The 16,855-nt window shown below is 37.5% G+C and overlaps 1 protein-coding gene across 2 annotated transcripts in view; it reads left to right on the forward strand.

The window, feature by feature from the left end:
• The first annotated feature begins 5,469 nt into the window (after positions 1–5,469).
• Positions 5,470–16,855, forward strand: part of LOC115223212 — a 206,381-nt gene continuing 194,995 nt past the window's right edge. The window contains exons 1-2 of one of the 2 annotated variants that reach the window (XM_036512332.1): positions 5,470–5,883; positions 5,922–6,443. In XM_036512332.1, coding sequence (XP_036368225.1) covers positions 5,984–6,443 — 460 coding nt within the window. In that variant the 5' untranslated portion in view covers positions 5,470–5,883; positions 5,922–5,983. Of the gene's footprint in view, positions 6,444–16,855 lie in introns of both variants that reach the window. The other variant, XM_029793688.2, reaches the window with a different exon arrangement.

Raw genomic sequence — 16,855 nt, forward strand, 5'->3', positions numbered from 1 at the left:
TAAATGCATTCATAATGTATAAACAACCTATTGTTAGCAGCGGTGGCGTCTTGTTACTTCGTGTTTGTGTGGGACTGCGATGTAATCTTAGTGAAACAAGCAAAAACGTATCTGGGCCGCTTCTTTGATGCCAACAACAACACTGTATTCATAGAGTTAAGTCACGTGCGATAAGAAACGAGGCAAGTGTATGCACGATACAGTTTTAGAAAAGCTAAGACTGTTCGTTGGCAAAACGTGTGATCTAACAATTATTTTTCTGAACTGTGCATTAAGAGCGTGAATATTCAATGATGATAAAATGGAAGCTGTGACTTGAATGTCTTTTCTTGATAGAAGTGGTCTTCAGTTGCTGCAGAACAGCTAAAATAGATTGCATTCCACGTCTGTAGTTACCACACGTATTTGCTCCTGATTTGACACGCAATGCAATTTGTCGCTGATAGGACTAAAATTTGTATAAATTGTTCGCAGAAACAGGTTAAAATTTGAGTAAAATATTTATAGACTAGCAGTATCGCCCGGCGTTGCTCGGGTTTGTAAGGGAAATAACTATATAAGCATTTTTAGAGATGTAAAGTATAATAGCCATCTCAATATGGCTAACCACAAAGTGGAGGTGTTACTGTAGCTTTTTACGTTCTGAGATTTAATAATAAATTTTTAGAGAATTACTTCCCTTATATATGCCAAAAATGCATTAAAAATGGGAAAAATGATGGTAATTTTTTGTTTTAATCGTAGACTCATCGTAGACGCGCGCTAATACCCAGAAGGGCTCGATATGAATCACGACTATAAGATACCCGGTTTTGGTTAAACTGCACCGCAAAATGTGGGAGTAGTTAGGAATCTAAATCGTAGGAGACAGACAGCACACAACCTCACTTTTATATATAAAGATATGTCGACGCCTTCTTCAGAAGTCGTTTCAAAAGCAATTCGTTGAGTATTACTCGTAAAACTGCTTCAAATATCATGTAAGATACTACGACTGAAACTGCTTTCCTCTATCGTACAACCTATTCGTGGATTAGATGAACAAAAATCAATCAGTAATTTTAGGTTAGTGTCAATATTTTCATAACCTTAATTGAAATCAGCTTGGAACAAAATTGTTCTAAGTTTAATTGAGTGGCGAACCAAAGGCTCTGCCGTATTTAGTTACGCCCCTTTACGTTCCCTGGTTGTAAATCCAGGCGGAATGGATTTTATATTTAATCTTTCCGGTGCGTATAAGATACGTTTCAGTCAATTTCATCGATTTAATCGACCGAAGGTGTGACCTTTTTGGGAGTATTTTCAAAGAAATATTTTGTTATAATCGTTATTCTATTAATTAGGAACATGTGAGTAGAGTTAATTATAACAATGTATGAGGAAATTGCTTTGCGTTATTTAGTTACGTCCCTTTACGTTCGCCGTTCAAATTTTCACCGACGTCTGCTTTAGCTCTCATCCTTCCGGAATAAGCGTGAAGTCACGTGGCTTAGTGGTTAGGGTGTTCGGCTCAAGATCGTAAGGTCGTGAGTTCGATTCCCGGCGGCGAATACTTTATTTCACTTATAATAATAATAATATTTTCTACTCTAGGTACAAGGCCCGAAATTTTGGGGGAGGGAGCAGTCGATTAGATCAACTGCAGTACGCAACTGGTACTTAATTTATCGACCCCGAAAGGATGAAAGGCAAAGTCGACCTCGGCGGAATTTGAACTCAGAACGTAAAGACAGACGAAATACATATTTCTTTATTACCCACAAGGGGCTAAACTCAGAGGGGACAAACAAGGACAGACATAGGTATTAAGTCGATTACATCGACCCCATTGCGTAACTGGTACTTAATTTATCCGAAAGGATGAAAGGCAAAGTCGACCTCGGCGGAAGTTGAACTCAGAACGTAAAGACAGACGAGATACCGCTAAGCATTTTGCCCAGCGAACTAACGTTTCTTATTTCTTTATTGTCCACAAGGGGCTAAACATAGAGGAGACAAACAAGGACAGACTAAGCATTTCGCCCGGTGTGCTACCGTTTCTGCCAGCTCGCTTCCGTTATAATAATAATAATAATAATAATAATAATAATGATAATAATATATTAATGATCATTATCATTGCTATTATCCATTTAAAAGCGAAAATGGTTGTATTTTAAGCAGTAAATATATTTACATACTATTTAACTAATTTACAATACACAAAACAAACAGCGTGGAATAACAAGTGTTTTTGGAGGTTAATGAAGTCAGCTGTTTACATAATAATGCCATCAGAGTTGAACAACGATCTAATTTGGTTTTGCTGTTTTTTTGTCAATTAGATTCACATAAATAAGAGTAATTTAATCAAGAAAAGGAAATCAGTTTAGTATTTTGTAACTCATTTAACGTCTAATAAGTTATTCGGTTTTTACAGTTACAGAGAGAACTGAGGCGCTGGAGAAAAACGTGTCAGACATCTTCAGTCATCATCTGCTTAGTACGAAATCCTCTGTTCTTGTAGAGGAACACATTGGACTTCACAGAACAAGGGAAGTCTGTTTATGTTAAATTTAGACAGAAACGCGGTGACCTATCATAATTGTGGGTAATTTATACAAGAATTTATCTTGATAATTTATGCAGCGAGTTTACGTTCCGTTAACGCCATGTAAATAGGAAAGTCGTGCAGAGATTTTCCAGAAAGAGAAAATTTACTATATGTATATATATATACATCACAATCAAGGAACGGCCATAATAGGCCATTCACCCACTAGAAATAACAGCCAAAAGCTTCAACCGCAAAATAACATCAATTCCGTAAACTAGGAGAATTTCTCCTGGTTTACGGAATTGATGTTATTTTGCGGTTGAAGCTTTTGGCTGTTATTTCTAGTGGGTGAATGGCCTATTATGGCCGTTCCTTGATTGTGATGTTGAACTTAAAAATGGTCTATGACTATTTAATTTTTTCCCACTAGGCCGCTGGTGGCAAAAAAATTCTACAAAATTTTTTTTGCCACCCTATATTGATTAATTATATATATATACATATATATACTCCTTACTCCTTTACTTGTTTCAGTCATTTGACTGCGGCCATGCTGGAGCACCGCCTTTAGTCGAGCAAATCAACCCCGGGACTTATTCTTTGTAAGCCCAGTACTTATTCTATCGGTCTCTTTTTGCCGAACAACTAGGTGACGGGGACGTAAACACACCAGCATCGGTTGTCAAGCAATGCTAGGGGGACAAACACACATACACACACACAAACATATATATATATATATATAACAGGCTTCTTTCAGTTTCCGTCTACCAAATCCACTCACAATCCGGGGCTATAGCAGAAGACACTTGCCCAAGATGCCACGCAGTGGGACTGAACCCGGAACCATGTGGTTGGTTAGCAAGCTACTTATCACACAGCCACTCCTGCGCCTATATATATATAGGCGTAACTGCGTGGTAAGAAGCTTGCTTCCCAACCACATGGTTCCGGGTTCAGTCCCACTGCGTGGCACCCTGGGCAGGTATCTACTATTATAGCCTCGGTCCGACCAAAGCCTCGTGGGTGGATTTCGTAGACGGAAACTGAAAGAACCCAGTCATATACATATGTATTTGTGTATCTGTGTTTGTTCCCCTACCATCGGTTTCGGGATTCAGTCCCACTATGCGGCATCTTAAGCAAGTGCCTTCTACTTTAGCCCTGGGTCGATGAAAGCTTTGTGGTTGAAATTTTTTACACGGTAACTTTGTAAAACCCCGTTGCATGAGTGTGTATGTGCGTGTATGTATGCGTGTGTGTGCCTGTGTACGTGCGTGTCTTTGTCTTCCATTACCGATTGCTAATCGGTATTCCTCGTTTTTGGTATTGGGTTGTTTACGTCACTGTAGCGTAGCGATTCGGCAAAAGAGACCGATAGATTAAGTACTAAACTCTCATAAGTCCTGGGTTAAATTTATGCGATGAAACCTTTCAAGGCGGTGTCTCAGCATGGCCGCTGTCCAATGATTGCAACAAGTGAAAGACAAACAACAACTGCAATCTGTTGTGTGGTATTAGTTTGCGTTCCTTTGTATCGCTATTTCCAGAGATCGAGAAACACCCATGGAGAACAGGCGGAGTTGTTATGTTTCTTCCTTTCTCCTTCTCTTTCCTTGCTGCACATTCTTCTCCCCTTCTTTCTATAACATAAAGTCGAGAATGTAACGAGGGGCGTTGTAGTTGTTTATACAACGATGACAGTTCTAATAATGTTTGGGTTTTATCATCAAAACAGTTCTTGAACCGACGAAAGAAAAGGGTCTGAAACATTAACCCCGCTTCGTATGCTAAAGTATTTAAGTATGACAAAGACAATTTTGTTAAAACAGTTGCCCGCATAGCAATATTGACAAAGACATCATTGACACCAGTGACGTAATATAGTTTCAACAACTCATCAGCAAAATAAGTGAGTCATGCATTGTTTTTGTTAGTTTCACCCAAATTTTATTCGATGTAAACACCCACTCTCTAGTTTTCCCTCATTGTCTCATCCGCGTTTTGGGCGATTGCGATAAACAAAAGAAATCGTTATTTTCTTTTGCTATTTTTTTTTTTTGTTATAGCTTGTTTTTTTTTATTTTCTTTTTGCCTGTTTGTATGGAAACCACCCAACATGCCGTGTGGTACCCTTTGTATTATTTCTATTGTTTTTGCGGTCCCTGTGGCTAATAAACTACTACTACTACTACTACTACCGCCGCCGCCGCCGCCATCATCTGGCAGAATAGTTAGAGCGTCAGTAATAATTGCTTTCGGTGTTTCTTTCGGTGAGTTCAAATCCCATGAAGGCAATCTTTGACTAGCATCCCTTTGGAATCAATAAAAATAAAGTACCAGTAAAGTACCGAGGTCGATATTATTGACTAGCCCCTCTTCTCAAGACTGTTGGCCTGTCGAGGCCAGAATTTCATCCCTCTGGGGTCGATAAAATAGATACCAGCTTCGATATTGTTTATTCCCTCCTCCTTATAATTGCTGGCCTTGTGCTTTAATTAAAAACCGTTATTTTTAGACACGGAGTTTAAGGCGACAGAGTGATAATCAGAAGAAAAAAAAAACACATCGCGGTATTTGCTCCGGGATTCTTTGTGCTCTGAGTTCCAATCTCGCAGAGATTAACTTTGCTTTTCATCGTTTCGAGGTCCATAAAATATAGAAATTATCAACAAATTCCTTCTCCTCAAGAATTACTGGCATTGTGCTTAAATTAGAAATAAGTGCTGCACAGCAAGCAGTACACGTTCAACATTCTTCCATGAATGAATTCCAATAACTGTTCTTCTCCTTCATCTGTCCTTCATAAATGCATGAATGTTATCAAGTTTCATTTCCTTCTTCCTATTCAATGAGGTTTTTCAGAGTTTGCTTATGATGTGTATTGTGAAGATTGTTAAAACTCACTCTATTTAAAAATATTCTTTTTCTATTTTCTCCAGTGCTAGAGATGAAGACGGCTGTTACCAATGTCAAAGAATCGCCGTCCACGTTGGATAATAAAGTGACTTCTGGAATTCTAAGAAACGCCTATTCAGATCGAAACTCCTCCTGCATCGACCCTCACTTCCTGGAAAATATGTCCGGACATACTACACAGTGTGCCTCTCTAAATTACCTCTACACGCCTGGAGTATTTTAAAATCTCTTGTTTAAAATATCTGCTGATTTTTACGTTCGCAAACACCAATAACGAAACATTGAAACTTGACAAAAAGACAAGATTAACAGAAAATATAATAATAAAAAAATAATAATAATAATAATAATACCATGTATATTAAAACAAGTATTAGGTTTTAAATACATGATATTTTCTCCTATATAAATACAGACACTAAACACACACACACACACACACACATACATACATACATATATACATACATATATACTGACCCTTCCCACACACTTGGATACACATAACGAGATTCTCTTTTCGTCGCTATGGAAACATTTGTAAAAAGCTCCGTTCTAAATTCCTTATGGTCAATATGGTATTGCTTAGTTGTGATTGGCTTTCAGAGTTACATTACTTACCGTGAAATACAGCGCTACCTGGTGTTAAGACAAGCACAATGGCGGGCTTCTCTAATTCCTCCGGCGGAACTAACGGCTCAGCTCGTTCTTGTCATTGTATCAATACTGTGTGTACCTCTTTTCATACTTGCCTGCATTTTCCGTACGGGCAACTATGCTAACGATGGAGTGAAGCTTGGGCGTGATCATGCTCTTAACTCGAACATGGAAACTGTTTTTCGGCCAGTACATTTTACCCTTATACGCCGAATCTGGCGACATTTCTGTCCTCTTGCCCAAACATTACACCTCATGGCAGCGCTCTGTCTTTTACTACCGGATACACTAATTACTGCTGCTGGAGTCTACCACAAGCACAGGACAAAAGGTAGGTTCCTTAACGAACTTTATTACACACACACACACTCACTTCTGTGTCTATATAATAATCATTGTCATCTTTGTTTAACGCTCGTTTTCCATCGGTTGGACGGTTTGAGAGGAGCTGGTCAGCCGGCGAGCTGTCTAAACTCCTATTGTCTGTTGTTGCATCGATTTTACGGCTTGATACTCTTCATAACATCAGCCACCTTACAGTGTGCTGGCTGCTTTTTACGTGCCAAAGACCTGGATCTATTTGTGCAGCACCGGCTCGACTGCATTTTATATGGTTCCGGTACCTCTAAAGAACAAGCTTGTATGTATGGATGACAGCTACTTTACCTAGCTTCACACATCTCCAAGTACAGCAAATCGCCACAATTCCCGGTCTCTTCCATATAATATATATATATAATATATATATATATATATATAATATATATATATATATATATATATATATATTATATATATATATATATATATATAGGCGCAGGAGTGGCTGTGTGGGAAGTAGCCTGTCTACCAACCACATGGTTCCGGGTTCAGTCCCACTGCGTGGCACCTTGGGCAAGTGTCTTCTACTATAGCCTCGGGCCGACCAAAGCCTTGTGAGTGGATTTGGTAGACGGAAACTGAAAGAAGCCCGTCGTATATATGTATATATATATATATATATATATATATATATATGCGTGTGTGTGTGTTTGTCCCTCTAGCATTGGTTGACAACCGATGCTGGTGTGTTTATGTCCCCGTCACTTAGCGGTTCGGCAAAAGAGACTGATAGAATAAGTACTGGGCTTACAAAAGAAGTTCCGGGGTAGAGTTGCTCGATTAAAAGGCGGTGCTCCAGCATGGCCGCAGTCAAATGACTGAAACAAGTAAAAGGGTAAAAGATATATATATATATATATATATTATATATATATATATATATAAAATGTGTGTGTATATTTGGTTTTCTCTTCCATATTTTGTATAAGTACAAATAAACTATAAATCGACTGGGTACTTGTTGACCACCTGCTTTTACTTTCGTTCTGTTATATAGGCCTTCCTTCAAAACAGAATCAAAAGGTATTTGGTACAGCAAAAGCTATATTTTCTTTCTTCGGATGTGTATATTTTAAGCACCGTAAATTACATTTCAGCAAAAAGAGAAAAAAAAAAAAAATGCCAGGGGAATTTTTATGTTCCTCCACCATTCTTACTTTAATTTTAAGATATTCTCAGGTTTATGTTTTCAATTATTAAGCATATTTTTGCAAGAATCGTATTCTCAAATGAGAATACCATTCTTCAGCATACATTAAAAATTTAAAACATCGATTAAAAATTATGAAAAAATATTATCAACAGAAAATCTAGAATCAAAATTTAAATATTTCAGAAAGGTAAGGAAGCAGAAATCTTTTCTATAAGCCGTACCACATAACAGGAGGCGCAATGACCCAGTGGTTAGGGCAGCGGACTCGCAGTCGTAGGATCGCGGTTTCGATTCCCAGACCGGGCGTTGTGAGTGTTTATTGAGCGAAAACACCTAAAGCTCCATGAGGCTCTGGCAGGGATGGTGGTGATCCCTGCTGTACTCTTTCACCACAACTTTCTCTCACTCTTACTTCCTGTTTCTGTTGTATCTGTATTTCAAAGGGCCGGCCTTGTCACTCTCTGTGTCACGCTGAATATCCCCGAGAACTACGTTAAGGGTACACGTGTCTGTGGAGTGCTCAGCCACTTGCACGTTAATTTCACGAGCAGGCTGTTCCGTTGATCGGATCAACCAGAACCCTCGTCGTCGTAACCGACGGAGTGCTTCCATCCACCACAAAAAAAAAAGAAAAAAAATGCGCGCGTGTGTAGTTGAAATATCGTACTCCAGTATGGTCACAACATCTGATTGCAATCAATAAAGAATATACAAACTGTATGAAACATGTATGTCCAAATATATTGAAGTCTTTGGCGCACTTGTTTATTTCCGACTCTTTTCTATATAAACGCCTCTATGGTGTAAGTTAAATAGATAAATAAAATCCCCTATTATATATATATATATATATATATATCACGTGACCGACCAGGTCATCAGATGTTACACATCGATGGTCACAATGCGCTTCGCATTGTTTTAGCCTTCAAATGACGCCACCCCGCTGGCTAAGCGAGCAGGCCAACAGAAGAAAGCCACCACCCCCTGCCAGAGGTCGTGGAGCCTTTAGGTGTTTTCGCTCATTAAACACTCACGACACCCGGTCTAGGAATCGAAACCGCGATCCAACGACCGCGAACCCGCTGCCCTAACCACTGGGCCAGTGCGCCCCCGTATATATATATAAATTATGACTGGAAGTAGACCGCCGTGTGTTTGTGTGTGTGTGTGTGTATATATATATATATAGTGTGTGTTTTTGTCCCCAACCATCACTTGGTAATCGGTGTTGGTGTGTTTGCGTCCCTGTAACTTAACGGTTTGGTAAAAAAAAACACCGATAGAATAAGTACCGGGCTTTGCCAAAATAATAAATGCCGAGGCTGATTCGCTCGGCGAAAATTCTTTCAAGGCGGTGCTCCAGCATGGCCGTCGTGTAATGACTGAAACAAGTAAACAAAAGACAAGAGCTATCATATCCGTACCTCTTGGTGCTTCACCTGTATCCCCCTCTCCGCTTCCAAATCCGAACCTTATCTACTCAGCCCCGCAGTCATAGCTCCATATAGATCCTTCATTGGATACAGAAGAAGAAAAATAAATCTGAATTTATTCTCGTCGAACGAATCGAAATAATGAAAGCTGACTAAATATTTCTCCTTTTGGAATATGGATTACGTTTTTAAAATCGATAATGTGGTTATTTTTAGACGCAATCTAGTAATGTAGAACGTCACTTGTACTTCTCCAATTATATACTTATTTATTTTTGAACAGATCAATATTATTTCGATTGGTTCATGATAGGAATCACAGTCTTTGACGTTTTCGATGTCTTCAACAAAATCTGTTGATAATAAGGAACTTGGATAGGTTTAAACCTCATGTTCCAATCTCTAAATGTGTTCGGTGACATTTACAAACACGAGAGGGAGAACATACAGTTGTTAACATAATTAGTCCGGATATTAATACACACACTTCAAGGTAATTTTTAGTACAATAGAACATGGAAACGTTAAACGTTTAGTACAGTCATCCTACCCCATTGTCTGTGTGACACCTGAGTAGTTAGTTAGTTAGTTAGTTAATTTGGCTCAAAAGCAAATAGCAAGGCCATGTAGGGGGACATGGAGTTAAGTACAGGGTGGTGTTCATGTAAAGAGTTCAGGCCATTTGAGGTCCAGGGAGGCTTTGAACAAAGCGGTCGTCGGCATCTTCACCATCTCGTCTGGCAGCTTGTTCCACGGATCCGCAACCCGGACTCATAGAATATTTTGTGGAGTCAACGCCAGCAAAATATCAAATTGAATGTCCACGGTAGTATTTCAGATGTCTATGAAAAAAAGTTTTGCTTATTTCAAGAAACAGGTTTCTTTCTCTAACACTAAACATAGTTCAACGTAATAGTGTGCAAAGCTGGCTGAGCAGTGGAGGCGCAATGGCCCAGTGGTTAGGGCAGCGGGCTCGGGGTCAGATGATCGCGGTTTCGATTCCCATATCGGGCGCTGTGTGTGTTTATTGGGCAAAAACACCTAAAGCTCCACGAGGCTCTGGCAGGGGGTGGTGGCGACCCCTGTTGTACTCTTTCGCTCCAACTTTCTCTCACTTTTTCTTCCTGTTTCTTGTCCCCGACTTCCTACGCAACCGCTGAGCCTGGATGTGCATTCATCCATCCGTCGACGCTCTTGGTGTCGGGGGTTGACCTGCTCTCTCTTCTGCGGGTCTTACGAATAGCAAAGGACCACGTTTCGGACTTCTCCCATCTTGCGAGCTCAGGGACGAAGACCGTTCGCTCAACAGCAACAGCAGCAAGCACAGGCATGCATTGGTGTAGCACTGAAAAAGCATTTTTTAGAAATAAATTTGTCCTTGTATATTCATGACATATTTTATTAGTAAACATTCATTTTCCGTAGAATTTCGTTCTTGAAAGTGATGTCCGATACATTGGTTATACTTCCGCAGACAAAATATCTTAATTTTTATACAACTCCTAATAATATTTAATAATATCTAATTATAAAAAACCCTACTAGACTACGTTTAAAGAGACTTAATATATGTGCCATTGTTTCTAAGAGGTAACTAAAGAGACTTGTCGGCACACGTCGTGGTCCCGGCGGACATAATGGAAAAAGGTGTTGCTCCGGGAGATGGCAAGGACTGGGACAGCCACTCTGACTCACAAGGGTCGTACTTGCTTGCAGGGAGGCGCAATGGCCCAGTGGTTAGGGCAGCGGTCGTAGGATCGCGGTTTCGATTCCCAGACCGGGCGTTGTGAGTGTTTATTGAGCGAAAACACCTAAAAGCTCCACGAGGCTCCGGCAGGGATGGTGGTGATCCCTGCTGTACTCTTTCACCACAACTTTCTCTCACTCTTACTTCCTGTTTCTGTTGTACCTGTATTTCAAGGGGCCGGCCTTGTCACTCTGTGTCACGCTGAATATCCTCGAGAACTACGTTAAGGGTACACGTGTCTGTGGAGTGCTCAGCCACTTACACGTTAATTTCACGAGCAGGTTGTTCCGTTGATCGGATCAACCGGAACCCTCGTCGTCGTAACCGACGGAGTGCTTCCAACCAACTTGCTTGCGGATGGCCCTCTCCGCCCCGATAGCAGTCAGGGTTTCACTACTACAGGCCCTACTACACATCTGTGAAAGAGCAGCCGATACTTTTATACTTTGCCCTCCTCGGTTTGATGAGCCGCAAAGCCTGGGCTGGCCCCCAAACAACTGGACATTTTAAATGTTGAAAGGTAATGGGGTTCTACCAGAGTAAAATAATGATCAAATAGATCCAAAGATTAAAAAAATGGTGAAGCACTGGATTAAGAACATTTACGCACGCCATTCTTCAGACAGTTTCCCTCCAGAGCAAAACCTGTTGAATAGATTTCCTTTATTTTTTAGTATTTTATTTTTTATGGGTTTTTTTTTTTTTGTGACAATTCTTTTTCGATAACGGAATTGGTTTTATTGAATATTTTAAAAGAATGCACTAGTAATGCAGGCGTTCACTGTAGTTTAGTGTTTGATGTACCAAACATGTATTTCGGAATTGTGTGATGTATATAGTGGAATCAGATCTAAAGAAAAAAAAAGAGGGGGTAACTTAAGAAAGGGGATATATCAAAAGACAACACATAGATGCTATTAAGTAGTTGGTGTAAGCAAGAACCAAGGAATAAAATGCAAACTAAATGAAGAAATCGATTAATATATATATATATATATATATATATACACATACATACACATACATAGATATACATAAATATATGTATATGCATACACGCAAGTAAGCAAACTCGTGCAGAATAAGGTGGAAAAAGTAGTACTCAAATAACAAATGTTGAGTGAAATGCTATTTTATTGAAGTTGAAAGAAAAAATACAAACAGAGAAACCGGTTCTCAACTTCACGTTGAACGGTCACCTGAAATTCTCAGTAAAAGCATGTAAAGGTTTTATTAAAATGGTATATATCTTTTAAGAAAATAGTGTCTACATACATACATACATACATACATACACACACATACAGATCCAAAAAGTGGAACTAGAACACAACAGACGAGAATAATGCATCCGGACAGATAGACAATAAAAGGACGGACAGGAAAAAACAAGGACGGACCATTCGCAACAATCTCTCTTTAATCAAGTATCCAGACAATCGTAACAGTTTCGGCCGGTTATACGGAAAAGATAGAATAAGTACAAGAATTGCAAAAAAAAAAACAAAAAAAAACAACAACCTGAAATAAGTACTAAAGTCGATTTGTTCGACTATCCATTCCAAGCGGTGCCCCGGCTTGGCCAGAATCCAGGGACTGAAACAAGTATAAAGTATATACATCATATCGATCCGATATCTATAACATATATTATGTATATCCATAATATATCTACTATATCTATCTATCTATCTATCTATCTATCTATCTATCTATCTATCTATCTGTCTATATCTATCTATCTATCTGTCTATATCTATCTATTTATCTATCTGTCTATATCTATCTATTTATCTATTTATCTATCTGTCTATATCTATCTATTTATCTATTATCTATCTGTCCATATCTATCTATCTGTCTATATCTATCTATCTATCTGTCTATATCTATCTGTCTATCTGTCTATATCTATCTATCTATATCTATCTGTCTATATCTATCTGTCTATATCTATCTATATCTATATCTATCTATCTATCTCTATCTATCTATCTATCTATCTATCTATCTCTATCTACCTATCTATCTATCTATCTATATCTTTCTATATCTATCTATCTATATCTATTTATCTATATCTTTCTATATCTATCTATCTATATCTTTCTATATCTATCTATCTATATCCATCTGTCTATATCTATCTCTCTATATCTATCTATATCTATCTCTCTATATCCATCTGTCTATATCTATCTATCTATATCCATCTGTCTATATCCATCTGTCTATATCCATCTGTCTATATCCATCTGTCTATATGTATCTATCTATATCTATCTATCTATATGTATCTATCTATATCTATCTATCTATATCTATCTATCTATATCCATCTGTCTATATCCATCTGTCTATATCCATCTGTCTATATCTATCTATCTATATCTATCTGTCTATATCTATCTATCTATCTATCTATCTATCTATCTATCTATCTATCTATCTATCTATCTATCTATCTATCTATCTATCTATCTATCTATCTATCTATCTATCTATCTATCTATCTATCTATCTATCTATCTATCTATCTATCTATCTATCTATCTATCTATCTATCTATCTATCTATCTATCTATCTATCTATCTATCTATCTTCTATCTATCTATCTATCTATCTATCTATCATCTATCTATCTATCTATCTATCTATCTATCTATCTATCTATCTATCTATCTATCTATCTATCTATCTATCTATCTATCTATCTTCTATCTATCTATCTATCTATCTATCTATCTATCTATCTCTATCTATCTATCTATCTATCTATCTATCTATCTATCTATCTATCTATCTATCTATCTATCTATCTATCTATCTATCTATCTATCTATCTATCTATCTATCTATCTATCTATCTATTATCTATCTATCTATCTATCTATATCTATCTATCTATCTATCTATCTCTCTATCTATCTATCTATCTTCTATCTATCTATCTATCTATCTATCTATCTATCTATCTATCTATCTATCTATCTATCTATCTATCTATCTATCTATCTATCTAATCTATCTATCTATCTATCTATCTATCTATCTATCTATCTATCTATCTATCTATCTATCATCTATCTATCTATCTATCTATCTATCTATCTATCTATCTATCTATCTATCTATCTATCTATCTATCTATCTATCTCTATCTATCTATCTATCTATCTATCTATCTATCTATCTATCTATCTATCTATCTATCTATCTATCTATCTATCTATCTATCTATCTATCTATCTATCTAATATCCATCCATCTATCTCAACGAAGCGTCGGGAGGTTTTAACTGTACGTTGTTCATACGTAAGAAAAATGTATTTTTGTATCCTTATCTTGAGCGGAGTGGGTTATCTGCGACTGCTTTATGTTACTGAATATGATTAGGGTTACTGAACCCCTATTGAACAATCTTTTCATTGAAGTTATTCTCATCGGCTGCGAGGTACTGAAATGATTGCGAAAGCTTTGATGGTGTCACGAACAGCGACGTTTGCTTTCACTGAAGTTCGTAAAAGTGAATGGTCTTTCATTCACGGAAAACCTAATTCTAGAGGGAAAGATATGTGATCGTTTCCATTACCTTTGAGGTGTAGCAAGCATTGAATAATAAACCCCCTTTAAAGAGGTTATTGTGTTCATACATGAAATAGCAGTGACTACCTTCAGAGCTGTTTATGCGTGAATGTTTATTTGTGCATTCCTACGAATAGAAATTTGTGTGTGTGTGTATATATATATATATATATATATTATATATATATATATATATATATATATATATATATATATATATATATATATACATATACAATTATACAGAGTCAATGAAGCCCTGGCGGTGTATAGAATTAAACATTTTATATTGGTAAAATCAATTGCGCGTTGGAAAATGTTATGTGGTATTGCCTTTCGGGTATTTATGTTCTGAGTTCAAATTCCACTCCAGCCAGTTTTGCTTTTTTTTTTTGCATCCTTCTGAGATCGATAAAAATAAAGTACCAATCAAGAACTGGAGTTGATGGTATTGGTAAACCTCCACCCGTTCAAATACTTATTTCTTTACTACCCTCAAGGGGCTAAACACAGAGAGGACAAACAAGGACAGACAAACGGATTAAGTCGATTACATCGACCCCAGTGCGTAACTGGTACTTAATTTATCGACCCCGAAAGGATGAAAGGCAAAGTTGAACTCAGAACGCAACGGCAGACGAAATACAGCAACGCATTTCGCCCGGCGTGCTAACGTTTCTGCCAGCTGCCGAGATCGACCATGCTTTTCATCATTTTGAACTCAATAAAATAAGTACCAGTTGAGTACTGCGGTTGATGTAATCAATTGACTCTGTCCCTCAAAATTGCTGGCCTTGTGCAAAAATTCGTAAATCCAATATAGACAATTACAAAAAAGTTATTAATAGTTTCATGCTTTGAGGTACACTTTAGTACCTTATATGCTGTACATAACATGCCGTATATCTTTAAGGAATCGTTCAGTCTCAGTTCATGACGTTAGATGAATTGAAAAAATATTAGGATGCTGGTTTATGAGAAGGAAAAGAAAAGAAAAAATACAAGGAAGGTTAATGCAAAAAAGGAACGAGAGAGAAAAAAGTAAAAACCATAATTTATGTAGATGGTGCGGAATACACACACAAACAGATATATACATTTCTTTACTACCCATAAGGGGCTAAACATAGAGGGGACAAACAAGGACAGACTAAGGGATTAAGTCGGTTACATCGACCCAGTGCGAAACTGGTACTTTATTTATCGACCCCGAGAGGATGAAAGGCAAAGTCGACCTCGGCAGAATTTGAACTCAGAACGTAACGACAGACGAAATACCGCAAAGCATTTCGCCCGGCGCGCTAACGTTTCTGCCAGCTCGCCGCCTAAAATAGATATATACACACACCCGCATATATATACACGTGTTTGTGCTGTTCCTCCGCCCACAACTTAGTGGCTCGACAAAATAGGATCGAATAAGTACCAGAGAACCCTTCAAGGCAGTGCTTCAGCATGGCAGCAGTTCAATGATTTTTAACAAGTAAAAGATGAAGCATTTCTTGTTAAAAATTTCCGCTGTATCGGTATGACGTTTATTGAATGTAACTAGTGATTTTTTTTCTGTTAAGTTAGTCCTTTATAATGCTCGGAGTATACTAAAATAATCTGAGTTAATAAGTACGAATAAATACGAGTTAGTACAGTACTCCTGGACAGCTGCTTTTACTCCCAAGAAAAAGTTCAAAGCGGTTTTACTGAATGATTTTTTTTTTCCAGGTGGAATTTTAACAGAAAACAACCGAAAAGAGAGTTATCGATTCAACCTCATTCTGCATAATAGTAATTCGCTTTTAATTTTAGAGATTCTTTTGAGAACGAAAAAGATTTAGAGTAAAACCAAAATACAAAAGACAGTTATTGATTTTCATTTTAGTTATTTATTTATTTTATTTTAGGAAACATTCGGTTGGTTGTGTACCGAGCAAAGTTGAACTTTAGTAAAACCTATAGACGAAAACGCTACAAATGAGCGTGTTCTCTTTCATTAAAAACTCATTTGACCAAGTGCGGCCTTCAATAGGTTTTAGTTGTAAGTTTTTTTTTTCAAAAAAGGGTCTAAAATCGATCAAAAACCTAAATGAAAAGTACAAAAAAAAAAAAGAAAAAAAAGTAAATTGCAAGAATGATTTGGTGTTCTTAGTCAATGTTGAAACAGTTCTTTCTTTTATTTCTTGTATTAATTCTGTTAGTCGTTTAGAAATCATGCTTTATGTTGTCCATTCGTGACGTTCTGACTCTTGTAATATGATGAACATGGAGAAATGGTAAGCAGGCATTTCCATGGAACAGTAGTTGCTTTAATTACAAGCAACGTTTCACTGTGCCTGGATTTTTACCATACGCATATTGGGTTCGAAACCTCATCTCATTGATTGTGTCTTTTTCTCCTGGCGAGAAAAATAACCCCCCCCCCGCCCCCCAGAAAACGGTACAATTA

Source organism: Octopus sinensis, linkage group LG22, assembly GCF_006345805.1.
Source record: "Octopus sinensis linkage group LG22, ASM634580v1, whole genome shotgun sequence".
Lineage (NCBI taxonomy): Eukaryota > Metazoa > Mollusca > Cephalopoda > Octopoda > Octopodidae > Octopus > Octopus sinensis.